At 44.0% G+C, this 18,810-nt stretch overlaps 1 protein-coding gene and 1 pseudogene across 1 annotated transcript; one reads left to right on the plus strand and one right to left on the minus strand.

The window, feature by feature from the left end:
• Nucleotides 1-5,788: 5,788 nt before the first annotated feature.
• LOC101579576 lies at nucleotides 5,789-6,291 on the plus strand (annotated as a pseudogene).
• A 9,447-nt stretch (nucleotides 6,292-15,738) lies between these two features.
• On the minus strand, nucleotides 15,739-16,844 carry LOC101581298 (L-lactate dehydrogenase A chain). The gene has a single exon (XM_004634792.3). The coding sequence runs from the start codon at nucleotides 16,750-16,752 to the stop codon at nucleotides 15,754-15,756; it is 999 nt and encodes a 332-aa protein (XP_004634849.1). The 5' UTR covers nucleotides 16,753-16,844; the 3' UTR covers nucleotides 15,739-15,753.
• Nucleotides 16,845-18,810: the final 1,966 nt, after the last annotated feature.

An 18,810-nucleotide genomic window follows, 5' to 3' on the forward strand; every position in this document is an offset into this window, starting at 1 on the left:
CTGGCCCTCTGGGGCAGCCACTCTAAACAAAATTATAACCTACTTTATGGTTCCAAATAATTGCATGAATAGAAACTAGGAAATACCAGAAGATTCAAAGTCCCTGGCTGGATGTATTCATCCTGTGAACACATCAGGAGCTGAGGGTGGCCTGCCTCCGAGCCAGCCAAAACCACTTAGGACTCTGCTTCCCCCTCTCCCTCAACTACACAGGGAGGAGGATAAACTAAGATGTTTCACAATGCTGGTCTATGAGGTGTGAGACTTTTTTGTGGGTTTTTGAGGAAATACCTTCAGCATTGAGGAGATACATGTGAAGGAAAAGCCTTCTTCTCTGCCCTAGAATGTGGGCATGTCTCCACAGTGCCTGAGAAGGTAGAAACTGCCTTGCACCTAAAAGCAGGAGACAGGATTGCACACTGAAGGCAGCCACACAGAAATAGGCGGGGACCTGGGTCTGCAATTAGGCTGTCATCCATAACCTTACTGTCCTGGAGCCACTCTGCTTCTAGACTTTATGATATATGTGACAAGAAAGTCCTTTATGAGTACAATGAGGTTGTGGGGTTAATATTCCCCCCCCCCAAGATGTCACTGCCTCAGAACTGGCTTTTCTGTGCTGAGGATATATTTGGTTACAGTATACAAGGGAATTAAGACTGCAGGTGGGATCAAGGTTACAACTCAAATGATGACTCCAAAATAGGGACATCATCCTGGGTTATCTGAGTGATCCCATCATAATTATATGGGCCCTTAAGTCTGTTTCAAAATAAACTACCATGTGCTCCAGTACTCTCACTTCTGGGGATTTAACCATAAGGAGTAAGAGCCACGTGTCAAAGGAATTACTGCACAACCACATTCACTGCAGCACGGTTTGGCATGACTGAGGCATAGGCTCAACCTAAGAGTCCATCAGGGACTGAGTGGGAAAAGAAAATGCAAAAATGAGTTGGTGGAGTTAAGGTGGGTAGGAGAGGAGAGAAATTAGGAATGATTATTGCATTTTGTATCAGTATATTCAAAATAGTTAGGATAGATATACAGTTACTTTCATTAGTTCTAATAGTGTTTGTGGATGAATGAATAGTGTTTGTGGATCAATGAATAACCACTAAGACAGCAATAGGCAGTGTATTAATTATTGAAACTGTCCTACTGATCGGTTTTGAAACTGTCTCGTTGCTATTTGTTTCTCAATAAAATTATTTTGAAAAATGAATTTCTTTTTAGGGTGATGAAATGCTCCAAAATTGGTGGTGGCAGTGATTGCAGAGGCCTGAGGACATACAGGAAACCACTGGGGTGTAGACCCCAAGCGGATGGATTTCATGATACACAAGTTATAGCTCAGTAAGGCTGTTCCTTAACAAGTCACAGACAACAAAGAGAAATACTGTCCCTTAGAGCATCCCGAAGGAATGTAGCCTCTCTGCCACCTTGATTTGAGAAACAGAGGATGATAAATTTGTGTTGTTTTAAGTACGTGGCAAATTGCCACACCCACCACAGAACATTAATACAGATGACAATATAACTTATCATCCAAACCCAGACACTTTTTTTTTTTTTTTTGGTGGAACCGGTGATTGAACTCAGGTCCTTACACTTGCCAGGGAAGCACTTATTCCACTGAGCCATCTCCCTGGCCCCTCCAAACCCAGACACTTTTGAGGGGAAAGGATTCTATTAATAATTTTAGCAGAAAAATAAGAGCAAATTGCAAATTCTTAGGAATACCCCCACTTTTTAAAATATCACTTTAAATTGAAGTTTCTAACATGGAGAGCCTAAAATATCTTTTTTTTTTTTTTCTGTATTTTAGGGAAGGGTCTATAGGGTGTTCAGGGTCTCACTACTAGATCAGACTTGTAGTGATCAGCTTGTTTACAGCCTCCCAAGAGCTGGGATTACAGGCGTGCACCACCACGCCCAGTCTCAATCACTGTTTCAGTACACCCCAGGGATGGGGCTGGCACAGCAGGCCCGGGGATCAAACCCCTGGTCCCTGCACCTGCTTGCAGGCGCTCTAATCTACTGAGCTATTTGGCCAGCTCTTAAAATATCTTAAATAGTAACTATAAAAACACATTCCCCCTCATGGCATAATTCATTATTGAAATGTTTTAATTTTAAGATACTAATTTCACCAAACATACATACAGTCAACACACAAGAATGGGTAGCTGCCTCAACTCAGGCATTAGCCACACGTGGAGCTCAGGCCTCTTCCCAAAATGCAAGACCCAGTAGGGAAGTTAACTCAGTGCTGGGGAAAAAGGAAAGGAAAAGGAGGTGGCTCAGCCCCTTTCAAAAGCCTTGCTATCAAGTTAGAGAGACAAACATCACAGAAATTAAGGACGCGATCAACTGATTTGTCCAGGAGTCTGCTCCTTGGCTATACCTCAAGATGTTCGGGGGAGACAGCAAACCTGGTATTTTCACTCAAATATCCCCGCCTTACCTAAGCATGCTTCTTCCTAAACATCCAAGAGCTCTTTCCCCAATGTGAGCTGAACGAGACTGAGAGTCAGGGCTCCCTCTGAAAACCTCCATTGGAAAGGATTTGACAAGAAAATACAGGGAGAAAGCACCAGGAAAAATACGAATGGATACCCACATACACACACATACCCTCACTTAAACACAAATGCAAAGTTAGCTCAACTCTCTCTTTATGCAGGAAAATAAGGTTCTGAGATGGAACAATCTTCCAGAATTTGCCCTACGCATTCAACTGGGGAAGAGTAGGCCAAGAAAGAGACAAGATTTACTCTGAAACCCTGTACCATAGTTTTTGGATCCTTTGTCAGTGTCAGCCATGTGGATGAGTCATGGCCATTGCTGAAGGGATTTGACTGACCTTGTCAGATACAAAAGTTACATTTCTTGTTATATAAGTCTTGCTTTATCTTGGTCTTAACCAGCCAGCTTAAAAGTATAAAAACAAGGTATAAAAATAAAGCCATATTAATATGCTGAACTGTAAAAGGCTCAAGTCAACAACTTCTGACATTGCCAGTCTTACAGATAACCCACTACTATTATGGGCTACTGGACTGTATTGGATTATTTTGCTGAATTCACACACTACACTATTTAAATGGCAAGGGAATACCCATCTTTGACAAAACTAAACAAAAAAAGGGGATATAAATGAAGGACCATTTTGTATCTGTATATACAAAATAGATAGGATAGATATACAGCTACTTTCTTTTAATTCAATGAGAAGATTTGTACTAATAGCGTTTGGATTTGATATCATGTCTGCATCCTGTACTATGAATAACCACTACAAAGACAACAATATGCAATGTATTAATTATTGAAACTGTCCTATTAGTTGGTTTTGAAACTGTCTCATTGCTATTTGTTTCTCAATAAAATTCATTAAAAAAGGAGGCAAGAGCTAAAAGCCTGTGAACCCTAAAGGCATTAGCTCCAATTACCAGTGCAGTAAAGTGTCAAGAAAGATGTAACTTTGGTGGCTCTGACTTGAGAGAGTCAGTATCTTCTGGGACCAGAGGAGCCGTGTGGGGTCCCTGCACAAAATCCATCGGTGGGATGAGGGGGGATCAGGACCCCATAGCTGTAGGCATTCACTGGGGTTGGGGTGAATTCCACTCACCAGATCAATTTCCTGCACTAGGAGAAAAAACAAAAGATCAGAGGACATTCTGTTGATTTAGGGTGGATGCAGGAAGAGAGGCAACCTCCTACAAAGTCACAAATCAATCAGAAGTCACAAGATAACTGTTAACTGATTTGCTCAGACTTACTCAAAAACGTTTAATGACAAGTGTTTCGTTAAGGGCAAAAGAGAGTCTGAGAAGACTGAGCAGGATGGAGGGAATTGCTGAGCAGTTAAACACACACACATACACACACACACGTGTACAGAGAGAGAGAGAGAGAGAGAGAGAGAGAGAGAGAGAGAGAGATTCCATGCCCCATAACTTTCCTACTAAACCACCTAGAATTCCGCTCCTGTGTGCCTTGTGTCTAGGGAAGAGAAGCCAGGGAGCATTAAGGATATGAATATCGATTGGTGGCAAGCTGAAGACCGGGTGTAACCAGGCACGTCCTCTCCAGCCTCACTTCCCCTTGTGCCACCACAAAAGAAACCACAATTTCCATCTACTTAACAACTTGTTCAGTCTTATCAAGAAAAATGTCTCGACTCCATTCTGAATCTTCTTGAACTCTCTGTAGCTTCCAGGCCTTGATCAATAACTATTACCTTCCTCCTGCTTATGAAGTATCCTCAAGTTCAGTCAGCCCTGTTCATTTATTTATTCATTCATTCATTCAATCACTTCTGCATTCAGCTGTTATGTACCAATGTCCCCAGAGGGCCAGACCCTAGGGGAAGATGCTGCAGGCCCAGTTTGAGCCACATGACAATGGTGTGTGCTCTCCTAGGACCTTTGATAGCTAGAAACATCATCTCTGTTTCTTCAGAGAATTCTTCTGTGTTGTGTCAGGTGCTTTCCCAGACAAAGCCCTCTAGCAATCTCTTTATAGGACATTTCTAGGAATTTCACTTTTCTGCTCTTTGGATTGGCCTCATGGAAATCAGACCCCAGTCTCCACCATTCCTTATTTCAGAGATCCAGCTGCACATTGCTTCTTGTTCAGCAGAAAGAATGTCCCAGTTGGCTCCTTCAAAACATATCTTTCCTGCCCAATTCTACTGAACACATCAGTTCTTAGGATTGTAGCTCAAAATTCAAAAGGTGCAAGAAGCCCCAGGTAATTCACTATCACTTCTGTTATCTGTGGTGAGCTTTGAACATATCAATACATGCATCTTTGCCTTCACTTGTTCATGGGTTTTCATTAAACTGTGCCACGGTTCTATGAATTTGGGCTTCCTCTTATTTAATACTCTCAAAGCACCTACTGCACAACTGTACTCACAGGAAAACATTTTAAATGTCATTAAACAAATATTTCCCTTGACACTAATTAAATGTGAAAAATAAAGAAAATTTCCCCTTCCCTCTCCAACTCACCACAGTGCTTTCTTACCTATTACCATGGCAACAGAGGCATTTTAGGAAGCTCCTAGACCAGAAGCTGAAGTCTAAGAGTTGTGTTGAATTGCACTGTTTTTTGAGTCCTCTTATGGCCGTCAAAGACATCAGTGCTTGAAATGCATCATATTTTTACATTAATCTTCCTCTGCATCTCCACCACCCAAGTGTTAGGCCAAACCCTGCCTACCCTATGACAGGCCTCAATCTAGGAGCTGTGACAGCCACACCCCCACGAGGGCTCAGTAACTGAGATGTGACCTGAGGTCTTAGAGAGTGGCCAGGCCACAGTACACATGGAGGGACCAGACTGCTTCACTCTCACATCCTCTGCTTCCCCAGTGCCCTCTGGAGCAACCCTGAGCCACAGTCACTTGTGATGTAGAGCCAGCTGAGAGCACATCTGAAGGCCTGAGTGACGGGTGACATGAGCTTCCTCTGCGAATGGGAGGTAGTGCCACCTCCTTGCAGGAGCACTGGGTCATTAAGTGAGGAAAGAAGCATTAGAGTTGTTGATTTTCCAAGATTTAGTGGCTTCCCTGTTGCCTCCCTTTGCTGCTACATCCACCCCAATGCACCCCTGCTTCTCTGAAAGGCCACAGTGACTTCTCTCTGCTGCTGGACATTTTCACTTTCTAACATAGAGCTCCTCTCTGAGAAAGTATCAAAAAACCCAATCCAAACCATTTGAGCAAAAAGAGTCTTGAGGCTTTCTAGCCTTGGCCTCGGACCAGACAGCCATCACAATGTTTACACCCAGGAAGAACCGGATAGCCATTTATGAGCTCCTTTTTAAGGAGGGGGTGATGGTAGCTAAGAAAGACGTCCACATGCCCAAGCACCCAGAGCTGGCAGACAAGAATGCGCCCAACCTTCACATCAAGAAAGCTATACAGTCTCTCTAGCCCTGAGGCTACGTGAAGGAACAGTTTGCCTGGAGACACTTCTACTGTTACCTTACCAATGAGGACATCCGGTATCTCCATGACTACCTCCACCTGCCCCCCCCCCCGAGATTGTGCCTGCTACTCTGCGCCGCAGCCGGCCTGAGACTGGCAGACTCAGGCCCAAAAGCATGGAGGGCGAGCGGCCCATGGGGCTCACATGCAGGGAGGCCGACAGGGACGCCTACAGATGCAGTGCAGTGCCCGCTAGTGCCAACAAGAAGGCCACAGCCGGGGCTGGTTCAGCCACTGAATTCCAGTTTCAAGGCAGATTTGGTGGTGGACGTGGTCAGCCACCACAGTAAAGTTGGAGGACTTTATTTCCCATTGAATAAATGTGTAGCTAGAACACCTGGAGAGAGAGAAAGAGACAGACAGACAGACTGACAGACAGACAGACAGACAGACTGACTGACTGACTGACTGACTGACTGACTGACTGACTGACTGACTGACTTGGGGGAGGTTCCAAAGCTGAGAAGTTCCGGGGTAGAACCATTTTCTGACCCAGCTGGGCTAGAGCTTCAGGATGTTCCCAGGCCCAGCTCCTCTCTGCCTCTTGGCTGGGTCCTGCTCTCCTTCCCGTGCTGACACCCTGCTGAAGCTCCACACGCTCGGCAATGATGAGGCAGCTCCTGCCTTGCATTCTCCCAGGCTCAAGTCCTGCTAGAAAAGCAATGCTTATCTCTTAGCTGCAAAAACAAACAGTACATGAACCCTAATTGGACTAGGTAGAGCTACGAACACATCTCTGAACCATGAGCGCCCAGCAAGGATTCAAGACTGGATTAGCTAGGCTAACAAGTGCCTATCTAGAATAGGTGCTACATCAGCCTCACCTGAGGTAAGTACATTAGAATGGCAGATCTCTGCTTCAGATTGGGGTGATAGTGACTAGCACCATAGTTTCTGAAAGCCAGAAGAGGGTATCTCCAAGCGAAATACAGAACAAGGGCCTTGGAGAGCTCATAGTATCTTTGGAAGCCTTCACAAGTCTGCTCCAGTCCCATTATTTTGATCCCATGCACAGATTCTAGACTGTCTGGGTCCAAAGCCCGGCACTGCCACTTCCTAGAAGACAAGTTACCGCTCAGTGCTTCAAGTTTCCTTGCCTGGCAAAGGGAAACACTGAGTCTAAAGCAAGTAGAGAGCTGAGGTTCGTGCTCGGCTCTTGTGAGCACGCAGTAGGGCTGCTGCATTGGCCGAGACCTCAGAGACCGAGCACCTGCAGCAGGGGTGTTGTGTTGCCACGGGTGTTGTGTTGAATCCAGCGAAGAAAGCTGCATGCAAGCCAAGGTCTCAGAAAAGCACTCTAGGCCCGGACTCTGTGTTTCTAAACTCCTAGGATGGGAGCACAAAACCTCCACATGATATTTTTTAAGTAATTAAAGCATAAATAAAATTTGAAACAAAATATAACAAAGCATGGCTTTCTAGCTCCCTTTGCCTACCTAGATCTGTACTCCTGCACCTACTACCCAAAAGGGAAGGGTGGAGCCTGGCTAATTGCCTAGCTGCTGATGGTATTCATTACAGAAGACCCTCAATCGGATGCTTAGTGTGAGCGATACGCTTAGCCGGTGACCTGAGCAGTATCTACAAACACTCACATGTCCTAGCCAGGTTGATGGAGGGCAGGAAGTGTAACCTTTGACCAGGCGAGTGGCAACAGTGTTGCCCTTTCTGCAACCAAAAGCCAAAGGAATTAAAATTGAGTCAGTCACCAAGTAGATTGCATTTAGGGTCACCTATAAATCTCTCTGAAACATTTGCCAAAATGTTTACTTTTTTTTTTTTTTTTTTTTAGTAATTTAAAACAAATGGGAAAAGCCTTGTGCCAAACATTGAAAAAACCAATGTGTTGCCTTCATGACTTTACTCCCGCAGCCTGCGTCACTTCCTGCTAGTGGCCACTTTCCAGAGCCCTTCATCAGGATAACGGCACTTCAGACCATGGCTAATTTCACTGCAAATTAACTATGCGCCCGTCCCTTCAGCTGATTATGCTGAAATGACTCTGTCATGTACATCTGTGGATAACATTGAATTTCTCACATACTGAGTAAAGCCTGGATGATGAAAATCCGTTTCATGTAGCTTACTTTAAATCTCCTTTTGTTTCCCACTTCCCCTTTAATGACATTCAGATTGTGTTTTGCAATGCCACCAAGCATCTGTGTGGGACAAAAGGGGCCCAGTTCTGTGGTTGTTCTTGTTTGTAGTTAGGCTGTTGGTTCTAGGGGTGGGGGCAGGGTTCAGATGGTGATGCTCTGTGGCAATTAGGTTAAAACCAAGCAAATGTGAATATAAAGGCAGCTCAAACCCCAGTCTCAGCTTTGTGCTGTACTGGAAGCTTTGGCCTAAAGGAAGTTTGTCTGCCCTCACAGATTCAGGTCAGTTGCAGCTCTTCTCTGTCTGACCCCCCTTGCTCCACCATCCCGGCATTGAGCAGGACAACTAACGCAATGCGAACAAAGCTCTGAGAATGCTTCCTACATGGACACCACATCATGTCATCCTTCCCAACCAAGGTATTGATTGGGAAATTGACTTTCTGACTTCTAAGTAATTGTCAATTTTTTTAATGGAGTTCCTGTCTACTGAATATACATTCCCCTTTTGCAGTTTTCTCTTTCTGTAACTAAGGTCCAGTCAGAATCTCTCAGAATCATCCTTGTAGGCCAAAAGAATGGGAAAAACAGCAAATGAGGTTCAGATTCATGCCACCACTTCACAAAGATTATCTCAGCTCTCTGTGATCCCTGAACTTTTAGCTTCAGAATGGAGACCTGGCACCAGGTACAATAGAGCATGCAATGTGGGAGGCTGAGGCAGGAGGATCACAAGGTGGAGTCTAGCCTGGGAAATTTAGTGATGCACTGAGTTTCTGTCTCAAAATTTAAAGAAATAATAATGATAATTTAAAGGGGTTGAAGATTGTAGCTTAATTTGCAGGCTATGGGTTCAATCCCCAGTATTATGGGGGGAGGGGCACATAGCATCAGTCTAGTTGTACGAAGGAGGCTTTTCTTCCTGCCCAGCAAAAATTTCTTGGATCATATATCTATTTTATTTGGATTGCCCGACTTCATTGGCCTCTAACCCACAGGCACTGCTGTATAAACATGAATATACTTGCCCTGCACTTTCACTTAATAATCCGAACTTTAAATATGTTCCCAGGAAGGAGTTAGACATGATGCATGGATCCAGAAATTGCTGTTGATAAAGAAGGAAAGAGCTGGGGAGATAGCTCAGTAGAATAAGTGCTTGCCTGGCAAGTGCAGGGTCCTGAGTTCAATTCCCAGTACCACCAAAAAGAAGAAGAAGGAGAAGGAGAAGGAGAAGAAGAAGAAAAGAGCCTGAGGAGTCCAGCTTATTTCTCAGGATATCCAAATTCTATTGGTTAAAGTCATTCCTAAAAAGCCTAGGATTAACTCTTTTTAAGATGTTCAAGTAGCTGGAAGTTTCTTTGCAATGACAAGGAAGTTTGTCTGCCCTCAAAGATCACAGGGGTAACAAGAAATACTAGCAAGAGTACTAGCTAAAGCAAGGGCTCATCCTGGTTTGCTGCTGCTGCCCCTCACACCGTCTCTCTACTGGGGAAACTCACCGCCCAGCCAACTGCCTACAAACCCACGAAATGGAAGCCCTTCTTGAGAGCTACATCTCAAGATCTCCCTTCTGCCCTCCACCTCATTTCTAGGCCATGCTCTAGACACCAGAGACCCTAGAATTCCACATTGGAAAGGACTCTGAGGAGGAGGCCAAGAACTGGCTCTAGTGAGGTAGAGGGTGGGACAGTGAATACAAAGTTTGTTGTCCAGGGACAGAAGATAATGAGGTAATGGCCCAAGGCCCAGCTGCTTTAGACTCTATGCCACATGAACAGGGTGAAGGAGAGAGGTGGGCAGAGCATGCCCAGAGGCTCTGAGCTAGCCAGGAAAGTAAGTGGGCAAGCACAATGAGAGGGGTGATAGGGTTTGCAATAGAGAAGCATGGGGTACCTCAGAAGCCTCTGATATGGGCAATGAGGCAAGGGTGGCAACCCAGGGTTGGGGGTAGCAAAGGCTCCTTCCCTGAGGAACCCCTGCCCACAGTCCCGACCCAGGATGTCCTACCTTCTCTGTCCTTCCAAGCCACAATTCCCTCGCGGGAACTCAACATGCGAAATGCAACTCACTTTGTAATACCTACACATTCGTCCTTTCTGATTTCAAGGAATGTTTTTCAGTTTAGCTCATTCTCTTTTATATTCTGCTTAGTTGACAAACACATATTTTTCTTCCATTATCAGCTGAGTGGTGTCTTAGAATAAGAACCCTTTTTAGAAAGTAAAGAAAGCTATTTCTTTTCTCACAAACTGTAGAAAGTCAAACCTCTACCACGCTGCCTGTTTCAGGTATAACTTGCCTTCCATCTCTATGTCCTTGAACAAATCACTGTGTCAGTGTAATGAGGACAAGGCCTGTCTCAGACAGTGTGAGGAGTAAAGAGATAAAACATCTAAAGTACGACCACAGAGCCTAGGACTGAGTAGGTTTCCATAAACATTAGTAGTTCTTCTCTGTCCTTCCATTAAATGTAGAAGCCCAGGCTGTTTAAAAAAAAAATTGAAGGAGAAAGAACAGAAGAGAGAAAAGAAAAAAGATGGAAGAAAGGAAGAAAAGATGGAGGAAGGGAAAGAAGGACTCTGCTCTTTACACTTAATAATCTTATGCTGGGGGTGGCTCAACACATGAAAATCAATAAATATAATATACCATATCAACAGAGCCAAAGAGAAAAATCACATGATTATCATAATAGATGCAGAAAAAGCTTTTGATAAAGTCCAACACTCATTTGTGATAAAACCTGTACAGAAAACCAGAATCGATGCTCTTTACTGCATATGACAAAGGCCATCTATAACAAGCCAATATCAGACTAGAGGGACAAAAACTGAAAGCTTTCACTCTAAAATAAGGGACAAGATGAGGATGTCTACTATCAGCACTCCTACTCAACATAGTTCTGGAAAAATTAGCCCGATCAGGGAAAGGAACCCTTCTCCACTGTTGGTGGGAGTGTAGACGGGTTTAACCACTATGGAAATCAACGTGGAGATCTCTCAAAAAGCTACAGTTGGAGGTCCTATTCAACTGAGCTATTCCCTTTCTTGGTATTTTTCCAGAAGAATTAAAAACATCGGGCCTCAGCGATATACATGCAGCCATGTTTATAGCAGCACAATTTATCATAGCTAAATCTTGGAAGCAATCCAAATGCCCATCAACTGAGGACTGGATGAAAAGGATGTGGTAATTTTATGCAATGGAGTACCACATAGCTAGAAAGAATGATAAAGTTGAGACAGAGATAGGAAAATAAATACAACTTGAGACTATACTCGTAAATGAAATAAATCAGATTCATATGTGTAAACATTATGTTGTCTCCCTCGTATAAGAAGCCAAAGAATAAAACCCAAAATGTACAATAGATATTGTGAAATGGGAAGAAAATACTCAAAAAGGGAGAGAAACTGGTACAGGGGAAAGGAGAAAATAAGGGGGGAATATATATATATATATATATATATATATATATATATATATATATACAAGATAGTTGAGATATTTATACTATTAATTGCTATTAGTTCATTGAAAAGGCAAGTTAATGCCTATATTGTTTGATCAATTTTTCTTTCCTATATCTTATAATAAGAGCAACTACTTTGAAGATCACAATACGCCACATACTGTTAGGTACAAACCCACACAATTGACCGGACCAGGCATTCTGACATGAGTAGAAGAGTTACTGGAGGCAGCAAGCAGGCTGGCTGTGTAGTGGACCAAGACAGCAGTGAGCAAGGCAAAGCACAGGGCTTTTACGGAGGTTTGTGGGGAGGGTGTGTGTGAGCTAGACCAGCTGAGGGAGAGCTAATCTTGGCAGGGCTACCTGGTCTGTGGGGGACCTTCGATGTTAACAAAGGAGAGAGGCTGTGGTTGCTTGCCCAGGTCAAAGTCAGGCAGGCTTGTTCCCCAGTTTTGGGTTTGGCTTTGCATGGGGCCAAGGGGAAGACAGTTTAAGGGGCAGGGTGCCTAGGAAAACAGGGAGAGTGTTTGGGAGAGTGTTCCTGGAAGACTTTGAATTCTAAACTATCACTAACCATTGTTATTCTCCTACAGTCTTGTTTTGAAATTTTACACCATTGTTTTAATTGTTTATTTTGCTTTTAAAATAAAAAAAAATTATCTGCTTTATTTCATTACTGAGAAACCATGACTTGGGGGCTGGGGAGATGGCTCAGTGAAATAAGTGCTTGCCTGGCAAGGGCAAGGGTCTGAGTTCAATCCCCGGTTCTGCCAAAAAAAAAAAAAAAAAAGGAAACCATGACTGATTTCCATCAAGACAGGTACTTATCATTTAGATCTAAAATGTACCCCCAACTCTCATATGTGCAGAGGTGTGGCTTTTGTAAAGTGCCTGAATCATGGGGCACTAGACTCACAAATGGACCATCCATAGCCATGCTCATAGCCAAATATGCTCTTAGGAGATAGAGCCTGGTCAGAAGAAGTGGGTCGATGGGGTGCCTGACCTGGGAGCATGTATTCTTGTCTCTGTCCTTGTCTTACTTCTGCTTCCTGACTACTATGGGCTGGGCAGCTGTCTTCTTCCACTGGGCCCTTCCTCAATGATATTTCTACCTTGGACCAGCCAGCCAACCACAGACTGAGCCCTCTGAACTCGTGAACCAAATTATCCTCTCCTTGAAATTGTGGATATCAAGTATTTTGTCCCAGGGATGGTAAAGTGGCAAATGCAGTACCCAATAATAAATAATGCATGCATATTTAAGATAGTAGACTATTAAGTTTAATTGTTTCAACTTGATTGGCTTGCAAGCTGCCAAGGACATTGATAGAGCACACTTCTGGGCATGTTTGGGTGACTCACAGAGCTGTGGCCTTGGGAACTCACCCCTTCATCTCTGATCCTGTTCTTCTGCTCATCTTCTCGGCCATCACAATCTAAGCATCTTTCTTCCACCATGCCCCTCCCACCGTGATATTTCCACTTTGGAACCACCCAATCAGGAATTGAATCCTCTTGAAACTATGAGCCAAATTAAACCACTCCTTTAAACTGTGGGTATCAAATATTTTGTCCCAATGATGAGAAAGTTGTTGAATACAGATAGAAAAACAGAGACTGAGAAGCATGTTCACATAAGGTGGAAAAAAGAATATACATAACATAATCTATTACTACCCATGCCTCTGTCTTACTTTCTTCTAAATTTCATTTTGAAGATTAAATAAATGTACCTCCGGCCTGGAGGAGCATTTTCAGAATGATATGAACAGAGATCATGTGACATCCGAGAGGGTGGAGCTGCAAACACCGCCTGGGTGCAGAAACCACAAGGATCATGACCCAGGATTCCCTTGGCTGCTGAGCGTGTCCCCTGCCTGCCATGCACCCTCCCAAGCTTCCTGTGGGTATCTCCGCTCTCCATCAGCTCTCCCCATCTATATCCTACCTTCAGGTTTTACTAAAAAGCTTTCCAAAGATGAAGCTCTAGGATAAAGAATCAAATTTTAGAATTATCTAAACTCCAGGAACACTGAAGACATGAAAAGCCACAGAATCAGAGCTTTCAGTGGGTTGATAAATAGCACCTTGTTCTCACCTTAGGTTGCTGTGTTATGGTAATGTAACATGCCACTTTCTATATTTCCTGCCTGAGCCTTTTTATTTATGGGAAAAGACAAAACCAGACATCTATATTTTTTTATTTTGTGAAGTTGGGGGGTAAATCTACAGGCATATAAATGCATTATTTTCTAGATAATGTAGTAAGTGCAGTCCAATAAAGTTTCTCTAAAGGCAGTGTGACTACCTCCATAAAGTAAATTTAAAGATAAAAGCAGTTTGGAAGTCTGTTTTTACTTGTTGAAAAGAATAATGGATGCAGTAAATGAGTTAGAACAAATTTATATTTTTAAAAACCACACCTGTATTTCCTCTACTCAGATGGCTACTTTAGCCATTTTCTTTGTCATCTTTGTCACATATATGCATTTCACAAAGCAATCATTTAAATGTTCTTGTGGGCTTTGCTTTCTAAACTCTATAAACCCAAGCCCAGGGTTCTATAGAACAACAGCCAAAACGTCCGCTGTTCCCTGTGAGCCTATATAAGTTAATTACTATTATTGGCTTAGCTTATGATGACTTCTATTTTGATAATTCCTGTCTCCTGAACAATTCAAACTGCTTTAGCATATTAGAAACCACATGGCAGCTCAGAAGTTCTCCTTGTACCATGTTCTCTTTTAATAGATGGGGAAACTGAAGTTCTCAAGAGGTTTGGGGACCAGCTGGCATTATTCTGGGAGACCCAGGACTGCAGTCCAACTCCCAGAACCTCAAAGCCCCTTTCTTGTCAGCTATAGCTGAGTCCTGCCAGCTCTGAGCATCATCTTGGCCCCGGAGAATGATGTGAAGAGGTGCAGGCCATGGGAAGGCAGCCTCCTTCATGTCATTCTTTCCAACAAAAGAGGACCACCCCTAATCAGAGTTGGCTTGCCTAGCCTTCTCCTAACCTGAGTCTCAGGATGTCATTACTCTTCTGTCTTTTACAATCTGTTCTTTATTGTCCTAGGAAGCCAAGCCCTGAGTCTTGAGTTCCAGAGCAGCTGCAGTCCTGAGCATTGTGCCATGCATTTGGAGACTCTGAACTTGCTAACATGAATGCGAATTTCCCTTCTGTGGAGCCAGATCCAAAGCTGCAGCACTTCAGGGCAGGGTAGATACCTGGCAGAAACTCAGAGCTCCTTGACCTTCGCCAGATCCATTCTCTGCCTGCTGGGCTCATGCAGAAAAGTTTTGTCTGTGCTGAGGGGGTCAGTGCTGTTCACACAGCCAGGGCAGGCTCTCCTGGGCCTGCAGAGACCCCGGGGTGTGCCAAGAAGGTAGAGCGCATGGGACTCACAGGCCTGGGTCTCCTGGCCACTTGAAATTTCCATGATGGCCAACTGAAGTGGAGGCCTCTCAGCTGGGTTTTTAGCATGCCAGCTGTGGACAAGGGAACCCAGAGCCCCTGCCCACTTCCCAGCAGGCTGAGACAGCCATGTGACAGAAGTTCCCTAACAGCTTAACACAGCTGCACTAGAAAGTTCATAGTCTCCTAAAATCCTGAGACACACTATCTTTTTTTTTTTTTTTTTTTTTTAACAGTAGCCACTGCTCAAGGTTTATTTGGCATTGTAGTTGGGGTGACGCTGCGTTGCGCTGTTCAAGGTAGATCTTTTTACATTATATGGCAAAGTACACTACTCATATATATATAATACACAAAACAAAACCCTTTAAGACAGTTATGCACAAGACATGCAGTATTGGATTTGTACACTGGATCCCAGGCTAGAACCAACTGGGGAAAGGTCAGACAAGGCTTGGTGGGTGAAGCTGTGTAACCGAGTAACACACATCTGTTTGAAGAGTAACTGGAGCCTGTGCAGTGAGGTGTCTCAGATGCTGGGCTACTTGATACTAACCAGGACTACAAGTGCAGCACCATCCGGCATCAGGACAGAGCTGTGGAGTTTTGTGAACCGTTTCTACTTCTAACTTTTGGAAACTGATGTTTTCCCCAGGGCGTCTTAAGAGTGCTGCTTCAATCACATGTGAGCTAAGAAGGACAACGGGCACAACTCCAACTAAGCCCTCCTGTAGCCTAGACAGTGACGTGGCGACACTGGAAGACTCTAAAACTGCAGCTCCTTCTGGATTGACCACAGGGTGTCCGCACTCTTCTTCAAACGTGCCTCTTCCTCAGAAGTCAGAGTCACCTTCACAACATCAGAGATCCCATTCTGTCCCAGGACACAAGGGACACTAAGGAAGACATCATCCTTGATTCCATAGAGCCCCTTAATCATGGTAGAAATTGGGTGTACCCTCCTAAGGTTCTTCATTATACTTTCTGCCAAATCTGCCACCAACAGTCCAATGGCCCAGGATGTGTAGCCTTTCAGTTTGATCACTTCATAAGCGCTGTCAACCACCTGTTTGTGAACCTCCTTCCAGTGCTCCTTATCCCCATCTGTTCCTAACTCAGGGTGCAGATTCTTCAGGGCGACACCAGCAACATTCACACCACTCCACACAGGGACGCTGGAGTCTCCGTGCTCCCCAAGGATCCAGCCGTGGCAGCTCAGTGGGTGCACGCCCAGCCTTTCCCCCATCAGGTATCGGAACCGGGCTGAATCTAGGTTGCAACCACTGCCGATAACACGGTTCTTAGGAAAGCCACTTATCTTCCAAGCCACATAGGTCAAGATGTCCACTGGGTTGGACACAACAAGCAACTTGCAGTTGGGACTGTACTTCACAACATTAGGAATGATGAACTTGAAGATGTTGACATTACGCTGCACCAAATTAAGACGGCTCTCTCCTTCCTGCTGCCGGGCTCCAGCGGTGATGATAACCAGCTTGGAGTTGGCGGTTACATTATAGTCTTTGCCAGAGACAATTTTTGGTGTCCTGAGGAAAAGGCTGCCGTGCTGGAGATCCATCATCTCTCCTTTCAATTTGTCTTCCATGACATCAACAAGAGCAAGTTCATCTGCCAAGTCCTTCATCAAGATACTGATGGCACAGGCCATGCCCACAGCACCAACCCCGACAACCGTGATCTTATTCTGGGGCACCTGTTCCTCCTTAAGGAGATTCACAATCAGCTGATCCTTGAGACTGGCCATCTTGGACTTAGAACCACAAGGAACCGGGAATGCACGTGGGGCGGGCGTCGGGGTGCACGCTTCTCAGATCCGGACTCAGCGGCAGCAGCTCCGACACCCACACTATCTTTTTGAATTGTTCTCTTTAAGTTTTACATTATTTTTCACATGGTAAGCCACCGCTTCCCTAGCACTATACAGTCTGAGGAAGAAGGCTGACCCTGCACATGCAGTTCCCGCTTCTGCCCTCTGCACTTGGGTTCGCAGCTCACCCACCCTCGGCGTGCAGGCAGATGAGCGCAGGCATCCAGCGTGGCTGTGAGCACTGTGGGGAAAACCAATGCTAAGAAAATGCATTCGGGAACACCTTCACCCTGCGCAGATGTTTCTTCATGAAAAATAGAGACGTAGACCTGTAAGATTTCAGATACTGATGGGCGGTTTCTTCTGGACAATCAAGAATTTGTCAGGAAAGTTAGACAAAGAGAGCTTTATGTTCATAGATGCTGCCAATAGCACTTGCTCAATACAGCACTGGCTGCTGCACACATGAACATACACACACGCACGCACGCACACGCATGCACGCACGCACATACACATGGAAAATCATCATTGACTTCATGGATAAGGTTGCTCTTCAGTACACACTCTCAGATATTGATCACTATAGCAACATGTTCTGAAATACACATATCCCTTCTTAGCCCTCTAGCCACCAGCATATGACCCCGAATATGTACTAAGTCACACCTGTGCTTATGAAGCATGTATTATCTACTAGAGAAAACAAAAACTATCCAACCTGAGGAGCTTGTAGAATACCTCAGAATTTGTTTTGTTAAAACTATTCTTGTTCTGTACCCTTAGGGTTTTTTTTTTTTTTTAAATATTGGGATGGAATCTAACAGAGCTCTATCCCCAGCCCTTTTTATTTTTAATTTGGAGACAGGGTCCCACTAAGTGTCCCAGCTGGCCTCAAGTATGTGATCCTTCTGCCAGGTCTCCCACCACTCCCAGCTTTATGAATTTAAAGAAACTAAGATCTCTCCAAAATCTGATGCAATTAGAAATTCTGAAAAATGTCAGCATTGTGTTTTTCTTTTGTTTTAATAAGATCGTTACTTTTTCCACTTCTTGATGCTTTATGAACCTAAAGACATTAAAATTTTTTACATCCTATCAAAATTGACAACCAGCTTTTTGCTCCAGTACAACTCTATTTAAGGAATTCCCTAGGGGTGAATTTTTAGTGATATTGTTTTTAAAACCTTACCTACTGATATTTACAAGACAAGAGAGTTCAAGGTCCAAACTTTTTGCCCATAAAGACATTTCATCCCAAAGAAAAGAGCTGTTCTTTTCATGTTTTGTAAAACACTAAAAAGGGAAGTTTTATGGAAAAGGATTTAATGTTTCCCTTTGTTTGTGGGAAGATGTCTAAAGTCTAGGAATGAATAACAAAGAAACTGACAAATAATATGTGCATTCAAGTAGCATCTAAAATCTGAAGGCTCCAGACAGAATGATAGCCTTCAGAACACCTTATTCCTAAGAACACCTGTCAAGGTTCCTTCTAGCAGGCCCGTGAGGGGACACGACTAGTTCTTGGATGCCCCTTAGAATTGCTAGAAATTACTTTCCGAGGTCCTGTTTTCTAGAAATATATTCATCTTTTCTTTACTCTTCATACCCACTAGGTATTCAAAAACAGAAAACTTTCCTCAAGATGGGCAGCTTCAAGCTAAGGCAGCTTGAGCCACAGGCCAACACTTCAGGCAGGATTCCTGGCCCTAGTTACTAGGTTGCCCCGCTAACCCAAAGTCTTGGCTATCAACCCGGAAAGCCAGGAAAACAGCCAGGGTTGCTCTGGTTCCTATATTTGCCTTAGATTTAAGAAAGTTGGTGATTGAAAGGATAAGCAAAACTGAGGACATATTTCTAGTCCCTTTACCAAAAACGTTCAATGGAACTTACCTGTGAAGGGGGGCATGATATGCTGAGTTGGACAACTTCTTTGCTCATCGTTCTGTGCGAATCGAATATTTAGTAAACAAAGAAGTAAGTGACCACATTCAG

The sequence above is a fragment of the Octodon degus genome, unplaced genomic scaffold, assembly GCF_000260255.1.
Source record: "Octodon degus isolate 3935 unplaced genomic scaffold, OctDeg1.0 scaffold00065, whole genome shotgun sequence".
Classification (NCBI taxonomy): Eukaryota; Metazoa; Chordata; class Mammalia; order Rodentia; family Octodontidae; genus Octodon; species Octodon degus.

Bases quoted from the DNA above. Each gene is read 5' to 3' on its own strand.
- LOC101581298 (XM_004634792.3), bottom strand. From the start codon at position 16,752: ATGGCCAGTCTCAAGGATCAGCTGATTGTGAATCTCCTTAAGGAGGAA.